This window comes from Rhinopithecus bieti, unplaced genomic scaffold (assembly GCF_001698545.2).
Source record: "Rhinopithecus bieti isolate Rb0 unplaced genomic scaffold, ASM169854v2 scaffold_42380, whole genome shotgun sequence".
NCBI classification, from domain to species: Eukaryota; Metazoa; Chordata; class Mammalia; order Primates; family Cercopithecidae; genus Rhinopithecus; species Rhinopithecus bieti.
Window position 1 is genome coordinate 664,701 of NW_016818327.1, and position 24,519 is coordinate 689,219.

Genomic DNA, 24,519 nt, shown 5'->3' on the forward strand with positions numbered 1-24,519 from the left:
TCACAAATGGAAAGTTTTGTGACTTCCCTGTGTACCTCAACGCACAGTTTGGGACCCACCACTCTAAACCCTGCCCCATCTTACTAGCTGTTTTTTTTTTTTTAATTTTATTTATTTATTTTTTATTTTTTGGTGCCTTCATCATAGGGGGACCCCACGTCCACAATTTTCTGCCACACATGCTTCAGCACAATGCTCCACAAGCAAACACAAATTAGTGGCAATATTTATATTTATTTTTGCAATTCCTTAGATAAAAACCATTTGAACAATGTTTGGTAAGGTGTTATTCTCATAAAACTTCTTTCAAAACAAAGGTATTTCTATTTTCCACAAAAGTTAAAATTACATGCTGAAACAAAGTTAATGACTTAGATAACACAATACACTGTCAGAAAACTGGTAGAGTAAGACTAGATAATGAACTACATCATTAAACTAAACAATTACACAGAACTAGAAAACTGACTCAGTAGTAAAATATAAAATCTACAATTATAAATATAAATTTGGTCCATGGAGACACTAGGGCAGTATTTACAATAAGTAACAGATTATTTCTACTTTAGGTGAATACTGCAGTTGTAAAATGTTGAATATCGTAGGGAAGAGTGTTTTATTTACAGTCTACCGTATTAAAAGTTATATTTCTAGCAAACCTGATGATTGCTACAAATACAGCTAAAAATTTGACACTAAATACAAACATTTTCTGTAGTTGGGAATTCCTAATCTCTATAAATTGAAATTTTCTGTTAAAATCAACACAGAAAAAAATACCACGATTCCATTCTTAGAAATACTGTAAAATTCAATCATTTTAGTTCAAACATAATAAGTAAATTACAAGTCTTGCAAAAAGGCACACATTGTTAATGATATAAATTTGGCAGCAGAATCCTATGTCATGAAAGTTACTGTCAGGTGATGGGAAGTCAACAGATAACAGAACTAGACTGATTTTCCTGCCTAATTTTAGGAAGAGGAAAACAATGCTCAGATGTGAGTTCCTCCGCCCCTTTCTGTGTTAAACTAAAGACTCTAAGCTCTCAGCTATATTTCCATCAGGCAATGCTGCACCATTACTGTCCAGAGACGTGGACGGATTCTCTTCCTGCCTTGTGCTCACAAGGCTGAGGATCACTTTGTAGAGAAACTGATATTGCTCCTAGAGAACAGAAGATGGGAGGTTATAAACATGACGCTCAGGGAAGGCATACATTTCTAAAAAGAAGAAATATTTTTAGACACACTTCAGCAGTGTTCATGAAAGGGCAATGTGTTAAGGGCACTGTTATACTCAGCAGATGTACACAACTTATACTGATGTCTCTTTCTGATTAAATTAACGTTGCAATTGGCAAACCATTCACTGACCTAGAAAATTAACCTACATACATTTGCCAATAAGTACTTAATTCTTATCCATGAAATCAGAAGGTGATGAGACAGGGTTCTGTTAACTTGTCAGGGAGACTGTTTGGCACTGGGCACCTGTAACTCACTCAGAAACAGGTTTCTTCTTCTTTCTCTACTTGTTAGAAAATCCACTGTGTCTGCCTCTTTATGGAAAGATCTCAGGAATGACTTACTGTCAGCCCAGGGACCCATGTAGAATGCAGTCCTTCACAATATACACTGTTCACCAACAAGAAGAATTTCACACACTATCAGCCCGACTGGTCCTACGCCCTGCTATAAGCAAAGTTAAGTACCTGCCCTGCTGTGGTCTCAGAGTAGTGGCACATAGAAGAATGAAACAGTTTTTCTCTTACAGATGCCATCTCAGGCAGTCTGGGGAGAGGCAGCTACAGAGAATCTGAACCAGTGAGCAGCATCATAGCTGAGAACCATTAGGCCTACAGGTGAAGCAGTGCGTAATTAAATGCATTCGTGAAATGTGCATCTCCGGAAAGCAGTTTCAGGCAGCACAAGCTTGATACAACTCAGCGGCCCTGAATGAGACTTAATAGGGGCTCCTCTGCAGTGCATGTGCACGAAGATAACCTTGACCTCCTGCCAACTGGTCTGGGCTGGGGCTTTGAAGAAGGTCCCTTTATAAGGCCCTTAAACAGACCAAAGAGCTGAAGATGAGCCTATGACTTCCACATTCACCTAAGCTTATTTGCATTGTTTACTATTGTGCACAAAGGCAAACATGAGATTTAAAAGTTTTTATCCATAAATTTTCTGAAGTATACATTTTAAAGGTCTATTGTTCTATGGATTGCGGACTTATAATTCAGCTTGAAAACTACATACTAATGTTATCAGTTAATAAGATCTTTCTTGATACATGGTAAGATTTCAGCAGCCTCTAGGAAGTTAGTAGTACTCTTATCAGTGAAAAATTTGGTTCACTGCCTTGTTACTTACAATGTCAGCGAAGACTCCTGGCCTCATCAGATTGATCATCTTGGCTACCTGGTAAACATCCACGGAATTTTCTTTTTCTAGTTGGTGCATAAGGGTTGTCAGAGCACAGAAAGTTCCTGCCGTCACTCCTCCGTGCCTTGTAAAAAAAGGAAAGGAACAAAGACTCCATTGAGATGCACTACTCACATTTAGAACTCTCAAAGCCTATAGCCTTGACAACTTTGTAGCAAAAACACTGAAAGTTTTAATGAATTGTCTCTCTTTGCTTTTTGCACAAAGAACTATGATTTAATCTGAGATACTGCCAAGTGTTCATGATATTAGTAGTGGCATACTTTACAGAAGTTTAATATTTGCTTATGGTTATTATTTGTATACTATGAAAGGGGTTAGCAATAATGAAAAACAAACTGAGAGTATCATATAAAGACATATATAATACACATATAATGTATGTGTATTACACATCATATATAATACACGTATAATGTGTGTGTATTACACATTATATATAATACATATATAATATATGCATAAATACATATATAACAAACTGTATTTTATATATTTATAACATAGTTCAGCATATGCATTTTTTATTTGTTTATAATGGAATCCTAGGAAGATTTATTGGATAAAGTTTCTCGTTCCTGAAAAATAAAAATCTTATCAATTTCACTTCTATGCCAGGAAATCAATGACTGAAAATGACTCTCTGGTTGGCTCCTGTAAAATTTCACTGCTAAAACACTGACTTAGTATACAAAGTGTTCTCAGCATCAAATGCAAGAGAAGATACTTGTGATCATGATCCCATTCTCTGTCTTCAACAGGGACTTTAAGTGAAGTAAAAAAGAAAAAATGTTCTGTGCTAACTTTATTGATAAGATGCAGATAATCCACCATGGCTGAATCATCACAGTGGGTCCAAAGCATTAGGTTTGTCTGAAGACAACAGAAACATACATATGCCCAGAGAATGTGCAGGCGTGAAACAATGTTACATACGGAACTTACTCATCATGAACAATCATGGGCCCATCCCTATTGGCAGCTTCTTCTTTTATAACACTTATAAGTTCAAAAGTTTTACTAATGGGGCTATCTGGATTTGGCCATTTAGGACACTGAAAGTGCCTCACTTCAAGTACATAATCATCCTACAAGAAGAAAAAACAAAGTAACGTTAGTGACAGTTTACGAGGAGTGGAATCATTGAGGAAAATCAGGAATTACAGTAAGGTAATAAAATCCAATGGCAGGCATGAGTGAGCAGCCGTAGTTGCAGCACATTCTTTATTTATTTTTTTCTAAAATTACTTTTTTTATTCTAAAATAAACTCTGTGGGTGAAATATGCCAATGCTTACAAACCATGAAACTATGCACCAAAGATGTATTTGCACTGCTAACTTCAAATTTATAAAAAGAAATCGCTGGTGTTAAAATCTGTTTTGAAAATAGCATACACTTTCTTCATATATTTCTTCATATATTTCTTCAGGCTTAAGTAAAAGAAGGAGATTGCATGACACAGTGAAGAAAATGCTGACAAGGAGGTAGAGATCTAGGTTCAACTCGGATCCCGATTCTGATTCTTACTTAATTGACCAACAAGACTGTGACTTGATTAAATCCCTTAAACCTCTTACCCCCAGCTTCCAAAAGTGTACTTTGAAAAAATGATACATTTAAAAACAAGTAGCAGAACCTAAATTTTACATAAAAGTGCAAAGGGCCAAAATAGCCAAGATACTACTAAAGAAGAAAAACAATAGAGGAAATTAACTCATCATATATCAAGAATTACTCTAAGTTATAAGAAGTAAAACACTGCCATTGTGGCTGAGGGATGAACAAAGTGACCAATGGAATAAAATAAATATCCTAGAACAAGCATATGTGTGTGTGTGTGTATACATATACATGATATATATATATAATATGAATGACTGAACTGATATTGCTAATTCATAAATAATGGTGGGACAATGGGTATCATCATATGGAAAATAATGAAACTGAATGCTTGTTTCACAAAATATAATACAAAAAGTCAATTTCAGGTGGTACGTTTAGAAAACAATGTAGGAGAGCATCTTCATGATTTCAGGGTAAACGGTATGTTTTAAAGATACTAAATGATGGTTTCCTTTTAAAGGCCAGGAATAACAAGATCAATAAATTCATATAGATTAAACTTCAAAACTTTTCTTTCACTAAAAAAAAAAAGAAAAAAAAAAAAAGAATCACAAAGAAAGTAAAAAAGTCAAATCCCAAACTGGGAGAAAGTATTTGCAATATATGTAACTGACAAAGGATTAGTATCCACAATATAAGAAGACCTCTGATAAATCAGTAAGTGATAAATAATCTAACTGAAAATGGGCAAAATCATGAACAGACACAGTAAAAGATAGAATCTGAATGGTCAATTAATTTATATAAAATATTATTTCTAAAACATTTTATGTAAAATATTATTTATGTAAACAATTATGTAAAATATAAAGTTATGTTGAAAACTTCATTTTCAACAAGAGAAATGCAAATTAAAAGTAACAAGAGATGCTGTTTCATTCCTAACACAAGCCCTGGTGAGGATGTAGCGATTCCAGATCACTCACACATTCCTGATGACAGGATACCTTGGTAGGATGACTTGGGAAAACAATTGATTTCACTTAGTAAAGTTACAGAAAGTTGAAGATGATCCAACACAGTAACACAGCAGGGGAATTCCCAGGGTATCCCCAAGGGGAAATTTTGCATGTGACTAAAAATATTCATATAGCACTGTTTGTAATAGCAAAACCAAACCAAGACAAAACACAACAAACAAGTAATAATTGGCATGTAAAATTAAAAAAAAGAATATGTATTATCTGGAATGCTAAGCAGCAGCAGTAAATGAATTTGAACTACACCCAAATACGTGGATAAATCTCAGTAGGAAAATACACATAATTTATATAAAGTTCACAGATATTTAAAAGTAAGCAGCATACGTATGAAGGAAAACAAAGACAAGAGTTAAATGATAAAATAAGTCAAGAGAGCAATAAATACTAATTCAGGAAGAGGCTACTTCTGAAGTGAGGAGAGGATGAAGGGGATAAGGAGCACATGAGACCATCAAGTCTCATGGTCAAGGCCATGTTCTATTTCTTAAAGTCAATGGTGGGTAACAGTAATTTAACATAATTGTTAAACCTTGCACATATAATATAAACACCTTAAATATATTCAATATTTAATAAATTCTTAAAAATAGTCCTTATAACAAATACATAAATAAAAGGCCCCTAGCTTTTGAAAGCTCAGTAGCGTAGACCTTCACTTGTCTACTAACCTCAAATGTTGTGATATTTGGGTAAAGTGCTTAAAAATGTCTGAAGTCAATGAAACTGTCTACTTTAGTCTTTCCTTCTTTTTTGATCTTTGTTATAGAAATACATCTATATTGATCCCTGGGTTGGGCTCCTGGATTATCAAGTTGTCCATAATAGCTGATTTACCTAGATGAGACACACTGAATTGGGATCAATCAGGAATCTATGTTATCTAGTTTATTTTCTGCATAATATTAGGAGAAAAACAGTGCTAATTTCCCAGTGCTGAGCAAGATATTAAACATGATCAGTGATCAGGATAATGGGTGTGACAAGATAATAGGTATCTAATGATTATTACTCTAGTGATAGGCTTTCTTACTAACCAGGAATAATGAGAAGAAGGTATGAGAGATGGCAGATCTAAATGGATGCTACTAAAGTGATCAGGGAATAATCAGAAGTAAAAATTAGCATGGAATATTAAGAGCTCTCAGGGATCTTAGGGGCCTTCTAGTTCCTGCCCTTCATTTTACAAATAAAGACCTAAGTCTTTTTTGTTTTAATGAGATAGGATACTATTCCACTGCTATGCTGTTTACATTATTAGTTATTTGTATCATCAAGTTTATATGTATTGGTCACTTAAATATTCTAGAGAATAGAGTATCTTCTGGTATACCACATATGTACTAGTTTTCAGAACTAGAGAAAAGTGAAACATTCAAATTATTTGGAACATGATTTAATCTTTGTCAGATTGAGAAGGTACTCTGAATCTCACATTCCTTAGACATCATTATTAGTATCTTTTAGTATTTTACTATAGCTCTACATAAATAAATTATTGACAAAGAATTCAATAATAGATATTTGCATATAATTAAGAGATTAGTAAAACAAAGTATTATCTTGTAGATAACAGCAGTACCTTGTGTAACAGATAACCAAGACTTTAGTAAAATATTCCTAGTTCATTGTACTTCATGTTTTCAAAGCACTTCATTTATCAACTTATTACATCACTATCACTCATCAACTTTCTACATTGGTAGAGAATAGTAAGTTTCAGTAGGTAGTATTTTCCCATTTTACTTAGGAGAGTTTAGGCAAGTAGTATTTTCGTTCAAGGTAAGGGCTTATATTAAAATGAGAATTAAAATTAATACATTTATTCTCTTACTGTGTTTATTTCCCATCTATGTTCTGTCAACCATTAATCTGGAGTAAATGAGCTTTGACTTCCTGTATGTGTAAAATTCAGGAATGATGCAGTGATGATTAACTGTTCAATGATTCTATACCATTTTGAAAAGGAAAGTGACAAGGTAATTTGATTATTTGTGTAATTGTCTCAATTGGGAAAAAATCAGAATCATGCTTTTCATTTCTAGGAAAGATCCCTAGATTAGAATATGTTTAACATGTGTTTAAGATAAAAACCATGTCATTTAACTTATATCCTTACCTGTGTAGCTTCTAAGATAAAGTCCTGAATTATAAGTTTTTCCTCATTAGTTAGACATTTGTGTTCTTCAGCCATAAGAGTGACCTTAAAGCTCTCACAATTTATAGGCTCATCTTTATTTGGCCAGTAAACAAATTCATCTTCTGCCTGGAGAATTGCAAATGAAAGAAGAGTCTATATTTTAACTAAATGCCCAATAAGTCAGATTGTGAAATAAAGTTGATTGGTTGGCACAGAAATTTCAACTCCAATTTTTCTTTGTATCTGAATATTTACTCTTAAAATCTTCATGGTGCCTTCAACTAGATTGATGTGCTGAATAAAATATTACACTTAGGAACCCAAACTATTGCTTTATTGTTTTATGCTCTTAGCTTATCAACAACAATGATAAGCTTATTGCTTCTGTAATTGACAACTGAGTAGAGAAGATTCAAGCGATTTTAAGAGCTCAAAAATTTCCGGCCTCATGTGTAATGGTCACACAATAATTTTATAGACAAGAACTGAATATCAAAGCTAAGTAAACATGTAAAGCCTAAATGAAATATTTACTTTATTTTACTCTTTGAGTTCTCCAAACACATATAAAGAGGGGGATAGGATATCCCTGCTTTTCTCATACTAAAAAAGTCCTTCCTATACTAGGAACTGTCTTAATTCTAACTAGGTCTTTTTTTAAAGAAAAAATTAGGCACCTCCCTTAAACTCAGGTAATCTCTAAATATTCTAATACATTTTATTTTAAAAATGTAACAGAAGCATATAGGCCTGATTTCTTTCATGGCTGTGATTCTAATTTTCTTAAGCAATGTCACAAAACACACATGTTTAAGTTAATTTAAATTTATTTTCATTTAAAACTTTTATTCATCATTTTGACCTAGGAGACTGTATAATGAAAGCAAGCCCAACAATAGAAGGGTATGCCCTCAATGACATTAGTTTATTAGTTGAAAACAAAATTGCTTTGCTTGTTTGTATGCTGGAGTTTTCGCTATTTGTAACCTGATATTTCCCTGTAAAGAAAGTCCCAAAAGTGGTCTAAGGGACTTACCATGTTTTGGCCATCAGGAATCATCACCACCAGTTGGGCATTATGGTCCCATATCATCCTCCAGAAATCCTTGATGGTGTGGAGGAGAGGGTGCTGGGTAATGATGAATTCATTGCTCTGGTAATAGCCCTACAAAACCAAAGAGAAGACAAAAACAACACTGGTGTATGCCTTTAAACATTCAGATAAACATTTATACATCAATGGATCTTAAGTCAAAACAGTCTTTTGAATTGCAGATTGTGTCTATATGTAGTAATATGATTATTACAGCCAATGCTTACTGGGCACTTCCTATGCTAGGTGTGACACTATGTGTTTTTTGTTCTCTTAAGTCATTTGTTCCTCACAGAAGTACTGTGAGATAGGAGCTATGATCCCAATTTTACAGATGATTAAACTGAGGCTTTAGAAGTTAAGCGTTGAGCCCAAGTTTGCCTTAAGAAGTCAGACATAGTATTCAGGGTTACCTATCATCTTGGAGTGAATGTTGATGATTTTTATCTTTCCTTGGCACTCCTTTTAAATATAAGTTGGACTTTGTTATGCCAGAAGCAGGGTTCAGTCACCCTTGATACAGTTTCCAGTTCTACATTGTCCCATCCACCAGTTCCTTAAAGTGATCGATTCAGGTATCTAACTTACAAAATTGCTCCACAGTGACCATTTCACTATGGAATAGCCTGCTTGGCTGGCCTTGCTGACCCTCACACCTACCTGGACTTCGCAGATATGCCACAGTAAATACCTCTCGGTCACTACATGACCTCCTGGGACTTGTGCCTGCTTGCTTTAAACCCATCAAGTAAAACTCCCCATGGAAAACCTGCTTGGACAATGCCCTGGACCCAATAAAGGCATTGGTCAATGGGTCCTTTTCTCTCTTTCCCTGCTTGCTTTGCCTAAGCTCTATGCATGTGGCCTCCAGTGCCATGAACTCCTCAGGGTCCATAAATACTAAAAACTCTGAACTTTCACACTGTGTTTCTGTCATTGAAGACTTCAGGTGAGACTGCTCAATGGAACCCATGCAGGTGAATCCCATATTGGTGCTCTTTCGTCTGGGCCTCTGGTGGTCACTGAGGATAGTAGCTATCAGCTAAGCTGATAGAGAAACTTGAACAGTTTCATTAAAAACAAACCTCTAGCTGCACACCTAGCAAACTGCTTCGTGGATACTGTCTCTTACTCCACAGAGAGTGGAAAATCTACAGGAGAGTTTACATTTCCCACTTCGGTGTTCAGACACCTTGGTTGCTGCTACAAGAGAGGAACCAGGGAGACACCTTGCATATTTTGCTACAGACACCGAGAAGCTAGAGCTATTGGATTAATTGTGATATTTATATTGTTACTAAAGTCCTGGCTCTTCTAGCCCCTTCTGCTTTCAGATCCCATTCCTAGCACCCAGTGGCTCATTTGAAATGTGAATGTATTTAGATGCCACTACCACACATCCCTGTGTTTCCTGCATAGATATTCCTTAACGTTTTCTTTGCTGGATAAATAGAACAGAGGTTTTGGAGTAAGAATTAGGAGGTTTTCATCAGAAGCCAAGCTCCGTGATTCACTGACCTTAAATGTTAGTGAAGGTCACACAACAGCTACTAAAACACTCATCCCTAACACAGAAGATGTAAATGCAGAAGAAAAGCATTGTATCTTTAGAAATCCAGGTCCCAAAATGAGCCCAGTTTGCAGGGTAAGAATCATGCTGCAAACCTGGAGTAGTGATGCCAGTGAGGTTGGGCTTTGCTGAAGCCAGTGAATTCTGGGTTTGCTCAGGGGTTCTACCTTAGTGAAGTAAATAAAGCCTTTTAGACAAGCAGGTATAAGTTTTATATCTACTCATCAGCCCTGAATAGTGAGTTTGTGTTCCTGCATCTACTTATTGGTCTTGCTTGAGGTTTCTTCAGTCCCAGCACACATGAAAGCATGCTGTTATTTCAATTGTTGCTGTGGACTGTGGCCTTACAGTCTACAGATTTAACTTATATTTACCACTCATGTTGCCCATGCCTGTAGTCTTTGCTTCTGCCTGTAACACAAGCTGGCAGACAGTCTCCTCAGTGACTTCTCTGACTCACCATGATATAGGAGGCATTGATGTAGTCTGTGCCTTCTCCACTCAGGGATGAAATGCCAACTCTTGATCTTTCCACTGGAACACAGAATATTCATTGTAAAACAAAAACAAAAACAAAACGAAACAACAAAATAACCCATGCTCACAGCACTGTACCATCTTTCCCCATGCCAGATGTAAAATATAGCTGCATTTTCAAGTTGAAGTGTCTCTGATCTGTAAGCTAATTTTTCTAGACATTTTGCATTTTTAGATAAGACTTCAGGGGTTTATGAGTCCTTCAGAACAGTTACATATTGGACAAAACAAGAAATATCTGAACGTGCTCCATTTGCTCCAAAGGTATACAAATATTGCCAAATTTCCTACAATGTGTTTATTATTTTAAAAAAGTTGTTTTTTCAAGATTCAACACAACTTACCAGGGATGATAGAAGAAGTTCGATTCTTTTCCCTGTTGCATTGCTTTAGGGCTGTAGAATAGTCACTCTGCTGTATATTTGACTGACTCAGGAGCTGGGCAAGAGAGTAAAAAAATATATAGGTTATTTCATTTAAGTCCCCGAAATACTCACACACACACACACACACACACACACATACATACACACACACACACACATCCCAATCAAGATAAGATACTGACTAAAAATATATATGAAATATTTTCCAATAATTCCTTGAATTAAACCTTGTTTTAGTGAACTTCCTGGAGCTTCTATGTTTTACACCAGGGGAGTTAGAAGAAGCAAAGAAATCTCAAGTAATTCTTTTAGCATTGAGAGAATCTTCCTCATGGCTTCCACTATAGATGTGCAACCTCCATTTCCTCTATTTAAATCTGACACAGATGTTTGGAGGCAAATTACATCGTGTGTGTGTATATACATATATATGTATATAATTCAATTTTATTTATTCCTTCTAACAGTTATTACTCCATTATATGAATAATCTACATTCTGTTTATCTACTCAACTAGTGAATGTTTGGTTATTTGCAGTGTTTTGCAATTGTATAGCTTTATAGCTATGAGCATCTCCTGTATGTTTCTTTCTTTTTTTTTTTTTTTTTTTTGAGGAGGAGTCTTGCTCTGTCCCCCAGATGGAGGCGTGATCTCGGCTCACTGCAAGTTTCGCCTCCCAGGTTCCCGCCATTCTCCCGCCTCAGCCTCCGAGTAGCTGGGACTACAGGCGCCCGCCACCTCGCCCGGCTAGTTTTTTGTATTTTAGTAGAGACGGGGTTTCACTGTGTTAGCCAGGAGGGTCTCGATCTCCTGACCTCGTGATCCACCCGCCTCGGCCTCCCGAAGTGCTGGGATTACAGGCTTGAGCCACCGCGCCCGGCCTCCTGTATGTTTCTTAATGTGCACACGTGTGACGGTTTCCGTAGAGCATTAGGAGTATTCAGTGTTTAATTTTTGACAGTCGGATAAATGAAAAATAATATATCATGGTTTTGATTTGCATTGTCTTAATTTCTGTGAAATTGTGAATTTTGGTGCTCATTAGTCATTAAGATATCTTCTTTGATGATTGCCTTTTCATATTTTTTCTTCGTTGCCACTTATTAATTTGTAGGGGGTTCTCGCTGTCTTGAATGTAAATCTATAGTGTGTAAAAAGTTGGAATCGTCTTCAGTTTCTTTAGTAACACAGAGATTTACAGCCAATTTATTTTTCTTCAATAGCTTTCTGCAAATTATTGTTTTACTTAAGAAGTCCTTCTCTATCCTGAAGTTATTAAAAAAAACTTTCCAATGTATGCCCTGCCCTGCCTTCCCCTCCCCTCCCCTCCCCTCCCCTCCTCTCCTCTCCTCTTCTCTTTTCTTCTTTTTTGAGACAGGTCTCCACTCTGTCGCCCAGGCTGGAGTGCATATAGCTTCGACCTCCTGTGCTCATGAGTTCCTCCTGCCCCAGCCTCCCACGTGGCTGGCACTACAGACGTGCACCACCACACCTGGCTAATTTTGGTATTTTTGTAGAGATGGGGTTTCACCATATTACCCAGGCTGGTATCGAACTCCTGGGCTCCAGCAATCCGCCTGCCTTGGCCTCCCAAAGTATTGGGATTACGGGTGTGAGCTACTGTGCCCAGCTCAATATTTTCTTTTCTAAAATGATCTTACAATAGTTATAAAGGTTTGCTTTCACCTTTAGGTAGTTAATACACCTTGAACACATTTTAATGTTTGAGGAGTGGTAGAGATATAACGTTACTTTTTTTGACATGAAAATTTTCCCAATGTTATTTGTAGATTAGTCTGCTGTTTCTTCACTGATATGTAATGTTATCTCTACCACATAACAGATTTCCTCAAATGCATCATTCCTCTGCTAGATTCCTCCATTTTCCAATACTATTATATCACAGCATAAGTCTTCCATATACAGTACAACAGAATTCTTGTATTATTATTTCCTTTTCAGTATGGATGAGATATTTTGGCTCTTTAATTTTCCATGCTAAATTAAAATCTGTTCTACATTTTCCATGAAAAATCCTGCTGTAAATTCGATTGATACTGCATTGACTTCTATAGTCAATGTAAGGAGAAGCACTATCTTAATATTTCCATGTATCAACATTATATTTTATTTGGGCCTAATTTTATGCTCTTCAATTTACTTTTATAAATTTATATATTTACTGCATATTTTGTTAAGTGTCTTTTTTGAGATGATGAAGTTTTTGCTACTGTTTTGTTATTGTTGTTAATAATAATTTTGTTGTTAATAATAATGTTGTTGTTAATAATGGGTTTTTTATTGTTCTAATACATTTTCTAATCACTCAAAGCTAACAAATAACAATGCTATTGATTTTTATGTATGTTTGTTAAACTCTAATTAAAGATAATTATTTTCTCTTTTGTTTCTCTCGATATTCTTTGCAGGTAGTTATATTATCTATCTGCAAATCCTTTTCTACCATTATACATCTTTCTAGTTTAATCCAATTTCCAGGATGATGTTGAATAGTAGTGCCAATAATTGACCTTCCTTATCTTTTCTTGAATCTATTATGAGCATTTCCAATTTTAATTTTTATGTGTGATGTTTATTGTAGTTTTATGATAGACACTTTCTAGAAGGCTAAGAAAGCTTTCTTCTATTTCTGGCTTACTAAGAGTTTTTTTTTTTTTTTTTTTTTTTAACTGAACAATGTAGAATTTGACTACTTTTCTTGTATTAATTGACAGGGTCATGATGTTTCTGTATATAAATATATTAATAAACCATCTTTCATTTTTGGAATAAACCCTATAAACTCTACTTGCTCATGATATTAAAGAAATACACTCCTGGATTTGAGTTGCTGATATTTTAAATAAGATTATTGATACCAGTCTATAAGTGTCTTACTCTGTCTTTGTTCAGTTTTGGTATCAAAGTTATATTTGTCCAATAATATAGCTGGGTTAGTTTTTCACCTGGATTTTTTATGCTAACATTTGGAATTTTATGTTCCTTAAAAATTGGCAAAATGTGACATCAAATTCTTTTGGGCCTGGTTATATTTTGAAGGTGGGATTTTAGGCAGCTCATTTGATTTCCTCGATGGCTATTGGCCTAGTTAAATTTTCTATATATTTTTAGAGTATTTTATTATATTTTTCCTTTAGAATTTTTTCTATTTTTCATTTCTTTGGGTACATAAAAGGTGTAATATTTATGGAAAACATGAGCTATTTGATACAGGCATACAATGCATAATTATCACAGGAGGGTAAATGGGGCATCCATCACCTCAAGCATTTAACCTTTGTGTTACAAACAATTCAATGAATGCTTTTAGTTATTTAAGAATATACAATACATTATTCATTTCATATAGGTTTTCAAATGTATTGTGTTTAAAAATGTTTCTAAATTATATCTCTATTTTTTATCTCAATATTATTTACTCACATTCTTTCCTCCCTTTGTCAATCTGGACACAGGTTTGTCTATTTTAATCGTCTTTTGACAGAACCTGCATTAGGTTTTGTTAAAGCTTTATTTAATCATTTAAATTTTCTATTTAATTTTTAAAACTTTCAAAATGTTATGTAGTGCTTCTTTTGACCTTTAATTCTAAAGATTTTAAAATTTCCTCTTAAATATGTATATTATTTAAAAGGGTATTTTAATGCCCAAATATCAAATTTTTTAGGGAAACTTTTCATTGTCAATTTCCAATTTTTACTGTATTACATTCAGAGAAAATGACTGGTATGATATAGATTCCTTGAAATTATCTCCCTTTTCCCTCTGAATCTATTAACAGTTTTATTTTAGAATATGTGTGCAACGGGCCAGGAGCAATAACTCATGGTTGTAATTCCAGCACTTTGTGAGGCCACAGCAGGCAGATCGCTTGAGCTCAGGAGATGGAGATCACCTGGGCAACCTGGCAAAACTCCATCTCTACAAAAAATATTTTAAAAATTAGCCAGGCGTGGTTGTGTACACTTGCTATAGTCCTAGCCACTCAGAAGGCTGAGGTAGGAGGATCACTTAAGCTAGGGAGAGGAAGGTTTCAGTGAGAGATTGTGCCTCTGCACTCCAGCCTGGGTGACAGAGGGAGAACCTGTCTCAATTTAAAAAAGAAAAAAGGAATATATGTACAACACCCACCACATACACATGCACACACACTCACCTTCTCTTCACAGAGAATAGAAACCAGAGTACTTTCTCAGCCTCCAGCCTTAGAGCCTATACATGTACTACTGTAAACACTTACATTTTACTACTTTTGAACACTAATTCCTTTAACTGTGTCTTGAATCCTGCCTCTTTGTACCACTCAGGGTCTCTGCACACTCCAATTATCTCCCTTCCCATTAGTTTTTAAAGAAGCTCTCATGTCTCATATTAAAACATAAGCAAAGAAATCCCAAATAAATACTCCCCAAATCTTACTCTCTAATTCCAAGTTTTCTTATAGTTATCTTAATCATTCTGTCCAGAGTAAACATTTTTAAGAGCTATATAATTGTCATTAATTCCTCAAATCAATTTATTCCTTAACTCCCTGTAATCTGGGATCAATGCTATACTTTCCAAATGGCTCTTAGACAAAGGTCATCAATGACTTATTTCTAAATCCAACGGCCTCCTCCATTCCCAAAATACTTGATTTGTCATTAGCACTTGCCATCTCTGTTCACTTCCTCTTTCAAGAAACATTATTTACTTTGGATCCTAGTATACCCCGCTGTCCCAAATTTTCTCCTACCTTCTGATGCCACTTTTCCCCCTTTATTTGTGGGCTGGCCATTCATTGGTTAATTAAAATCTTTTCTTAAGTAATCCTTTCTAACCTTTCTTAGACATTTTTTTTTTTTTTTTTTTTTTTTTTTTTTTTTTTTGGAGACGGAGTCTGGCTCTGTCGCCCAGGCTGGAGTGCAGTGGCCGGATCTCAGCTCACTGCAAGCTCCACCTCCCGGGTTTACGCCATTCTCCTGCCTCAGCCTTCCAGGTAGCTGGGACTACAGGCGCCCGCCACCTTGCCCGGCTAGTTTTTTGTATTTTTTAGTAGAGACGGGGTTTCACCATGTTAGCCAGGATGGTCTCGATCTCCTGACCTCGTGATCCGCCCGTCTCGGCCTCCCAAAGTGCTAGGATTACAGGCTTGAGCCACTGCGCCCGGCTAGACATTTCATTTTTAATTGGCTATCTTATCCAATTCCAAGTCTTCAAAGAACCATGTCTAAGCTGATTACTCCCAAATCCATTTCTTCAGGCCAGACCTCTCTTATGCTTCAGACCCAGTATCCAACTGCCAAGTATACATGTTTATTGGGACATCTCCCAAGAACCTAAAAATAAGGTAGATTTAGAAATATCTCACCGTCTTCTCCCTCACCACACCCCTCAAGCATGTACCACCTCCTCTTCCTGAATTCTCAGTCATGGTGAATGACATCACTACTTTCCCAGTGCCCAAGCAGAATCTGAGTAGTTATGCTTGTGTCTTTTCTCTCCTCTCTCTCTGCAATGTCCAATGAATCACCAAATCCTGTGTTCAATTCTTAAATATATCTTACACAATTCTCCCTGGTAAGTTGCATGCTTATCTATACTCCTACAGCATCCTGTTTTACTTCTATAATGGCATTTTTCAAACTATTGTGTTTATCTGTTTCTTTCTGTCTTTCTTTTTTTATTAGAGACAGGGGTCTCACTCTCTCTCTCAGACAGGAGTGCAGTGGCACAATCATAGCTCACTGTAATCTTGAACTTCTGAGGTCAAGCAATCCTCTCACCTCAGCCTCCCGAGTAGCTAGGACTACAGGCTCATGCCACCCACCCAGCTAAATTTTTTTTTTTTTTTTTTTTTTTTTTGAGACAGAGTCTCGCTCTGTCGCCCGGGCTGGAGTGCAGTGGCCGGATCTCAGCTCACTGCAAGCTCCGCCTCCCGGGTTTACGCCATTCTCCTGCCTCAGCCTCCCGAGTAGCTGGGACTACAGGCGCCCGCCACCTCGCCCGGCTAGATTTTGTATTTTTTTAGTAGAGACGGGGTTTCACCGTGTTAGCCAGGATGGTCTCGATCTCCTGACCTCGTGATCCGCCCGTCTGGGCCTCCCAAAGTGCTGGGATTACAGGCTTGAGCCACCGCGCCCGGCCCCAGCTAATTTTTTTATAGAGACAGGGTCTTGCTCTGTTGCCCAAGTCGGTCTCAAATTCTTGACCATGGTCTCCCGAAACAGAGGAATAACAGGTGTTAGCCACTGCACCTGGCCTGTTTGTGTTTTCTTACCTGTATTTTCTATTAGATTGCAGGCACCATAAGACTAGGAGCTGGGTGTGCTTTTTTTATTTATTTTATAAATTCATGTTTGCATCCTAATAACACAAAAGCCTGACATCTGGTAGGTGTCTAATAAGTAGTTGTGTAATAAACAGATATTCAATTTATTTCAAGGAAATTTTATGTGGATAAACTTGAATAGATATCTTTTTTATGGGATGGTGCACACACACACACACACAAATACATTTCCCTATTTATGATGCTAACAGGAAAGAGAGTAAAATATCTCTCTTTTCAAGTGAATTCTGACCTTATAGTTAATATTTTCATTTTGATCCTGGATTATTTAGTTTACCATATCATTTTTTTTAATGCAACTACACAGGGGCAAATCATATTTAAATGAGAGTTTTCTTGAAATGGGTAATATTGTGTGTGTGTGTATGTAATTTATTTAGGGAAAAGATATCTTTACAACTTAATTACATTTTAACATTTCTTTATTATCTGAAGCCCAACTGCATACTCTTTCCCCCCTTAAGGCATTCCTTTATGACTGAGATAAGCTTGGCTGAGTAAAACATGTATGACTTTCTGACAACAGGTTCTAAGCTCAGTACTGACCCCAATCTTTCTCTTACACCTCCAAAGGCACACCGTGCAGTAATTTAAAAGGCAAACGGCCCAAAGGAATTCATGGTGGCTAACAACCTATGCTATAGACTGGGGAGCAAAGCAGGAGAATAAGTGAAATCTCAACATTTGTTAACTCTCCTGGGTTTTTCTAAGGTCTTCCGAATTCTTCCTAGATATTCATTCTTCATAATTTGGCCCTATTTCTCCAGGAACTCTGAGAAGTAAGCGGATAGCACAGGAACAATGTGGAGTGAAACAATATAGCCCCTATTCCTGTGGAAAGCTACGATTCCGCAAATGCTTCGGTCTCAGCTGGCACGTCTGGTAACACCTGCTTTCTGAATTCTTTGCCTACTGATTTCTGAAAGTCAGAGAGCTGGTATTGTGGGAAGTACAATATGGACAAAACATGCTCTTGTCTCTGGCTTATGGCCTTGAGACAGGGTGAGGGGGAGAAACTGGGGTTGAAGAAGCTATTATTCCAGTGTGGACTACTCTGGTCCAGGGGTTTCAAGTGAGACACAGTTTTTTTCCAAAGAGTATCAGGAACAGCCTGAGCCACAGCACTCATGTTTAAGTGGTCTGCTTTTTTTCAAAGTAAAAAGAGCACTTACATAGTCTATTTTACAAATTCTTTCTGTTCATTCTGTTATGCTCTATGCCCCTCTTTTCTCGACCAAGTTTGCATTTATAAAAGTTAGTTTAAAGTTTCTGAGAACTTTTCCTCTTGCTACTCAGAATTATATTTCTCCTTGAAATTTACCATGCGGCACTGTAGCCCTCAGTAAGGAACAACGATGGCTCAAATACAAAGCCATTGTACCCACACTGCCCACTCAACATGACCCTGTCAACTCAATGAGAAGATGCAGGGACATTCAGTTCTGTAGTGACATCCAAGAGGCTTCCAAGAGGACTCACCTGGAATTGTTTCTCTAGCTTTGTTTTGCCTGTTGGTCCAGGAATGAGGAGTGCATTTACATAGGCATGAATATGACTGTCCAGCACCTCAGTTTCTTTACTAAGTATGGCCTCAACCAGTGTATCATGAATGAAGACATATTGCTCCTGGCAAAACAATGACAATAAGAAACATTACTTCAAGTTTTCCTCATATGTATCTACCTACAAACATGGTAGCTTCCATTGACAGACAAGGAGAGTTTTACAGAATGGGGGAAGACCCACAAAAAAGATTGCTTACTAAACCTGAAAAGAAGTCAGACAGAGGAAAGGAAGTGGTCACAGAAGAAAGAACCTCTTCTCATTCCTTACCTCTGCATTTATTGTGTATTGTTGGCAATACACAATAGGGTAGGAGGCAGGAAGAGTTGGTGAGGCAAAGCAATGTCCTCTCTGCCTATCCTTCAAACTTGACACCTCTGCACTTTGTGAGAGGGCTTTCCTCACTTCTATACTTCTGGTGGGCCTGCACCTTCTGGCAATGCCAACTCTCCTTTTCACTTGTCATATATAACTTAACTCAATTTTATATATAGTTGTTAATAGTTCTCTGATATTTCATATATGGAACTCTTCCTTGGTCTTGTATCACCAGAATATCATTTTTTAACTTTTATTTTAAGTAAAGGGGCACATGTGTAGGTTTGTTAGACAGGTCAACTTGTGTCATGGGGTTTGTTGTACAGATTATTTCATCACCCAGGTATTAAAGCTCATACCCATTAGTCCATTAGTTATTTTTCCTGATCCTCTCCCTCCTCCCACCCTCTAACCTCTGAAAGGTCCCAGTGTGTGTTGTTCTCCTCTATGTCTCCATGTGTTCTCATCATTTAGCTCCCACTTATAAGTGAGAACATGTGGTAGTTGGTTTTCTGTTCCTGTTTAAGTTTGCTCAGGATAATTGATGGAAGGAAGTTTGGTGTGGTTTTGTTTTGAAGCCCACTCAGCCATTGGTTTCTGATTGCTTTCAAGCTGCCATTCATAGGTTTCCATTTAAGTTCATTTTTATTTAGAAATAGTGAAGATAAAATGCAGATTTGCTGACATTGTTCTGTCACCTATGGGTAAACTATATGGGCTTAAAATGGATATAATTTAAGCATAATTTATATTTTTTTAAAAAAACAATCCATTCATCCACTATGTGTATGAAGAACTTGAGATTTTTGCTAGCAAGGGTGTGTGTGGACCACTCTACTTAGACTTTTGCTGTATCTTCTCTGTGACCAGTGTCATTTTAAAGGGTATTCTCTATTTGGGGTCACAAAATAGACAAAATTTACCTGGTTCATTCATGATATAGCTGCAGTTACTGGTGTTAGGGGTTGAATGGTGTCCCCCTGAAAAGATATATTAAAGTTCTAGCCCCCTGATAATTCAGAGTGTGATTTTATTTGTAGAAAAGTTTGTTACAGATGTAATTAGTGAAGATGAGATCAACTGGAGGAGGAGGATAACTGGTACGCTTATAAGAGGAGGAAAATTTGGATACAGAAACAGACACAGAGGGAGAGAGCCAAGTGAAGACTGAGAGTGGAGTTGTGCTGCCACAAGCCAAGCAATGCATGGGGCTACCAGGAGCTGAAAGAGGCAAGGAAGAATCTTCTCGAGGCTTCTAGAAGGGCATGGGCCTGCAGACATCAGAACTATGAGACAATAAACTTCTGTTGTTCTAACCCACCCCGTGTGTATTACTTTGTTTTGCAGTCCTGGGAGATGAATACACCTACATTTTAGTGACGTTTCCATACCTTAGATGAATAAAGTTATCCTTTTAAAAATCATACCTCAGTTTGTACCAAATAATTTCTTTGTGAACGGATGTGTTTTAAGAAGCCAAATATGTTGACAGTTCCTTCGTGTTGAATCTGCTGCAACATACTGTCTAGCACAATATATGTGCCTGTTCTTCCAACTCCAGCACTGAAGAGAAGACAAGGAAATAAATATTTCAATGTTAAGCATAAAATAAATTTGAAAAGTAGATCACTACTGGTTGTCATGTTGATTAACTTCCTTCTTCAAGCAAGTGAACCACACAATAAATTTAGCGATTCAATATTGTAAACAGTTTAGTAGTTAAGCATAATGCTTTAAACAACAAATTTAGAAGTGCCCTTTCTAATGTTTTGTCATGTGTCTAATTGCAAAACAACTTCACTATTTCTGTTGGAGATTTTTAAATTTTCAAAAAAAGATATTTATTATTCATTGTATATTGTACAATGAAAATATTATGTATCAGAGTGTGGCAAATAGATATGTAATCTGACAAAATGAAAGCTTCAGCTTCACCAGATTCTGAAAAGAAAAGGTCCCTAGGTCTATGTTTCCAGGTAGACACGTTTGTAAAGGTTTCCGCGTTAATGGGAAAAAGAATTTGATAAAGCTTTCTGCTGAAAATATCATTTCAGTGAGATGGTGAGGAATAAAGCATGACTTCAGTTATTTCTAAAGGGCTATTATCTATGGACTTCTTCAAAGCCTCTAGCAGAGGGACAGAATTCACAGACAGGGATTCTTTTCAAATGTTCCGACAAGTAGGAAGTGCTAGAGTGGAAAATTAGCACCTGCTCTGCACAATAGCCTGGTCCTTCTCCGTTTGCTAGGAAACAATCCCTGACCTTCAGCACTATTTTTCTTGCATCGTCCTGTTTTCCTCAGTTTATAATCAGGCTAACAGATTAAAAAACCTCAAGATGGGTCTCTCAAATTTAACTCCTGAGATGGTAATTAGAATGTGTTAGGTAAGCTATATATGAAAGGCAAACATTTGCTTCTGTAAAAGCATGCTGCTTTGATAACAATACTTCACATAGAAATCAATTTGATTTTTGTGATCACAAGGCTTGGCACACAGTCAGCACTCAATAAATATTAACTGCTATTATTATTTTAACTAAAAACATTAAATAAGGATGTTTAACATATTTTTCCTCTTTCATTGAAACATCATTATTTCTATTTATCAATCTGGTCTTGGAAATTAAAAAAACTTGGCAACAATGAATTGACAATACATTCAATATAATGTATTAGAAACCAAGAAAATGAAAAAGGAATTCTGGTCCCAGAGTGTTTAAAAACTACTTAAATATATTTTGCCAAATTTCTCACAATTTGTGTGCTTTGGCTTCTGTGATGCAAGCCTGGCATAATAACTCTAATAAAGACTTTTAACTCCTAGGGACAGGGGCTGTAGCTCAAGCATTTTTATCCCATGCTGTTATATGTTGAGGTAAATATTGGTTTAACAACAAAAACATTGTTCCACCTGCGTCAAATAGTTAATAAGCTGAAATCCAGTTGAACAATTAAATAAAATAATCAACATCAAAAAATATGTGGTGCTTAGAAATATTCAGCCATCCAATTCTGAGTCTGGCATGTTCATTTCCTAGTGATCAATACTTACGAAAATGAACACATAATTTTATCACCCTCACTTCAAGAAATCATTTCTGTTTTGGCAAAAGCTTTGTTCCATTGATTTCCTTTCTGCAAGTATAAGCAGTTCTATGAGTTTAGAGGTACATCTCTGAGACTCACCTGCAGTGGACGACAACAGGCCCCACTGCATGGCGCTTGGCATAGGCTGCCTTTCTCACAAAGGTCAGCACCGGCAGGGAGTACTCTGGTACTCCCATGTCAGGCCACTGCGTGTAGTGATACTGTGTGACCACACGTCCACTGGGTCTTCCTTTCTGGGAGCCCTGGAAAAGTTCAGACAGTTAATAACAGTCAAACACACACACACGCATACACAAACACACACACACACACACACACAGTTCTTAAACAGCAAGTCAGGAGTCATAGCTTGATTTGATGTTGAGGGTCCATAATGAACGAAAAAAAGTAGAGTGTCAATTGTGATCATTAATTTTGTGTCTACTTGGCTATACTATGGTGGCCCATGTTTGGTCAACACTAGTCACACAAAATGTTGCTGGAAAGGTATTTTTTTAGACGTGATTAACATGTAAGTCAGTAGACTTTGAGTAAAGCAAATCATAGTCCTGAATGTGGGTGAGCTCTATTCAACCACTTGAAGGCTGTAAGAACAAAGACGGACAGGTTACCTGAAGAAGAAAGAATTCTTCTCCACAGTGCAACGTAAAGATCCTGCCAGCATTTCTAGGCTGCCAGCCTGTCCTACAAATTTAAGATTTGCTAATCCCCATGATCGTGTGAGTCAATCCTTAAAAATATAAATCTCTCTATCTCTCTATTCTGTTGGTTCTGTTTCTTTGAAGAACCTGAGTACACATGATTCTTCGTGTTTTCTTTCTTTTTCTTGTTTCACTCTCCACTCTTTTTAGTTGAATGTTGGGATCATGTCAGGGTCATCCTATGCAGTTGTCACATAAGATAGGAATTTCTTTTCATGCATCACATTCACTGTAAACATCAGCAACAAAACCAGTCTGGCTCCAAAGCCACAGCGGGCATTTAGAGACTTGAAAGAAACTTTTAGGACTGACGGCAGCTGTGATAAGAAATTTTTTTATTTTTTTTATTTTTTATTTTGATTTTACAGAGTCTCACTCTGTTGCCCAGGCTGGAGTGCAGTGGCATGATCTCAGCTCTCTGCAATCGCGATTCTTGTGCCTCAGCCTCCCGAGTGCGCACCACCACACTCGGCAAATTTTTGGCCTGTTATAAGAATGTTTAATGCCTTTAGTTATATACTTTTTACCTTTTCTTGGTTCTATCACTCGTTCACTTAAAAAATGACCAAATGCATTGTTCACTTCATTATGTCCATCATTTGTTGATTCACCTTTTTTATTTTTGTGTTTCTTAGAGAAAAATTCCTCACAGTGTAATAGGCAAGCACTTGCACACTCTTCTGAGTGACCAGAAAGTTCCCATACTCCTCACTCCCATCGGCAGGCCAGTACTGATCACATTTTCTCTGCAAAAGAAAATGTAGCTGTTACTTCTGTATTTCAAATGCTCTATGTAAAAGTCATTCCCTGAAATCAGTAAAGTTCTGAGATGGTGACAGGAAAGGACTCCTTCACTCTTCTAAAGGTTGTTTGTTTGTTTGTTTGTTTGTTTGTTTATAAGCGATTGAAATTAGTTGTGGAGCAGCCTAGGGATAGAATCTGAGAGTTGAACGAGACCGAGATGAGGTAGCCTAAATTTTCCCCTTTCAGATGAGGCAAGTGAGTCAGAAGATTCAGGTTACAGAGCCGAGACTAAAATCCATGTCCTGTGAATTAAAATCGATTTCACTCTACATTGCTTTTCAATGAGTCACATTTACTTCTCTCACAGTATGAAGAATGCATTTAAAAGGCAGATAGCATGATTTGTAATGAAACTCTTTGACTAACAGTATTAACAGTTTCCCTGTAGCTGTCATATTTACTGGAAAAGAATATCAACTAACTCCCAAAACTTTGGCTCTTTCCTAATGCTGACTCTATTAAAACTAATTTAAAGTACCTCTAATTAGTCTTAATTAGACATAATAGATTGTCTACATACCCTTCCTTTCTCCACGAGGTTTGTTATCATGACAATAACTTCCACGTTATGTTCCCATATCATTCTCCAGAAATCTTCAGCTGTGGATTTCAGTGGGCCTTGGGCAGCAATATAAGCTTTTGGTCTGTTGTAGCCCTGAAGAATTAAATGATAAATGTTTCCTACTAACTGATTTATATGTCATCTTTAACTGTACAATACCTAAGTTTTAAGGTCAACACACTTTTCTATAAAAGAAAACCATAAAAAATAAACTTGCGAAGTTGGAGAAATTTGATGGTACTAAGATAGCTACTCTTGGTTAGAAAATACTCTTGGTTAGGAAGCAGAAGGATCCCTATCACTTTTGTAAAAAAAAAAAAAAAA

The 24,519-nt window shown here is 36.7% G+C and overlaps 1 protein-coding gene across 1 annotated transcript in view; it reads right to left on the reverse strand.

The window, feature by feature from the left end:
* Positions 1 to 218: 218 nt before the first annotated feature.
* Positions 219 to 24,519, reverse strand: part of PTPRZ1 (protein tyrosine phosphatase receptor type Z1) — a 214,488-nt gene continuing 190,187 nt past the window's right edge. Inside the window, 12 exon segments of the mRNA XM_017856932.1 lie at positions 219 to 1,168; positions 2,377 to 2,512; positions 3,394 to 3,536; positions 7,176 to 7,322; positions 8,233 to 8,361; positions 10,320 to 10,393; positions 10,741 to 10,834; positions 18,616 to 18,762; positions 20,445 to 20,580; positions 22,207 to 22,370; positions 23,441 to 23,575; positions 24,154 to 24,288. Coding sequence (XP_017712421.1) covers positions 1,028 to 1,168; positions 2,377 to 2,512; positions 3,394 to 3,536; positions 7,176 to 7,322; positions 8,233 to 8,361; positions 10,320 to 10,393; positions 10,741 to 10,834; positions 18,616 to 18,762; positions 20,445 to 20,580; positions 22,207 to 22,370; positions 23,441 to 23,575; positions 24,154 to 24,288 — 1,581 coding nt within the window. The 3' untranslated portion in view covers positions 219 to 1,027.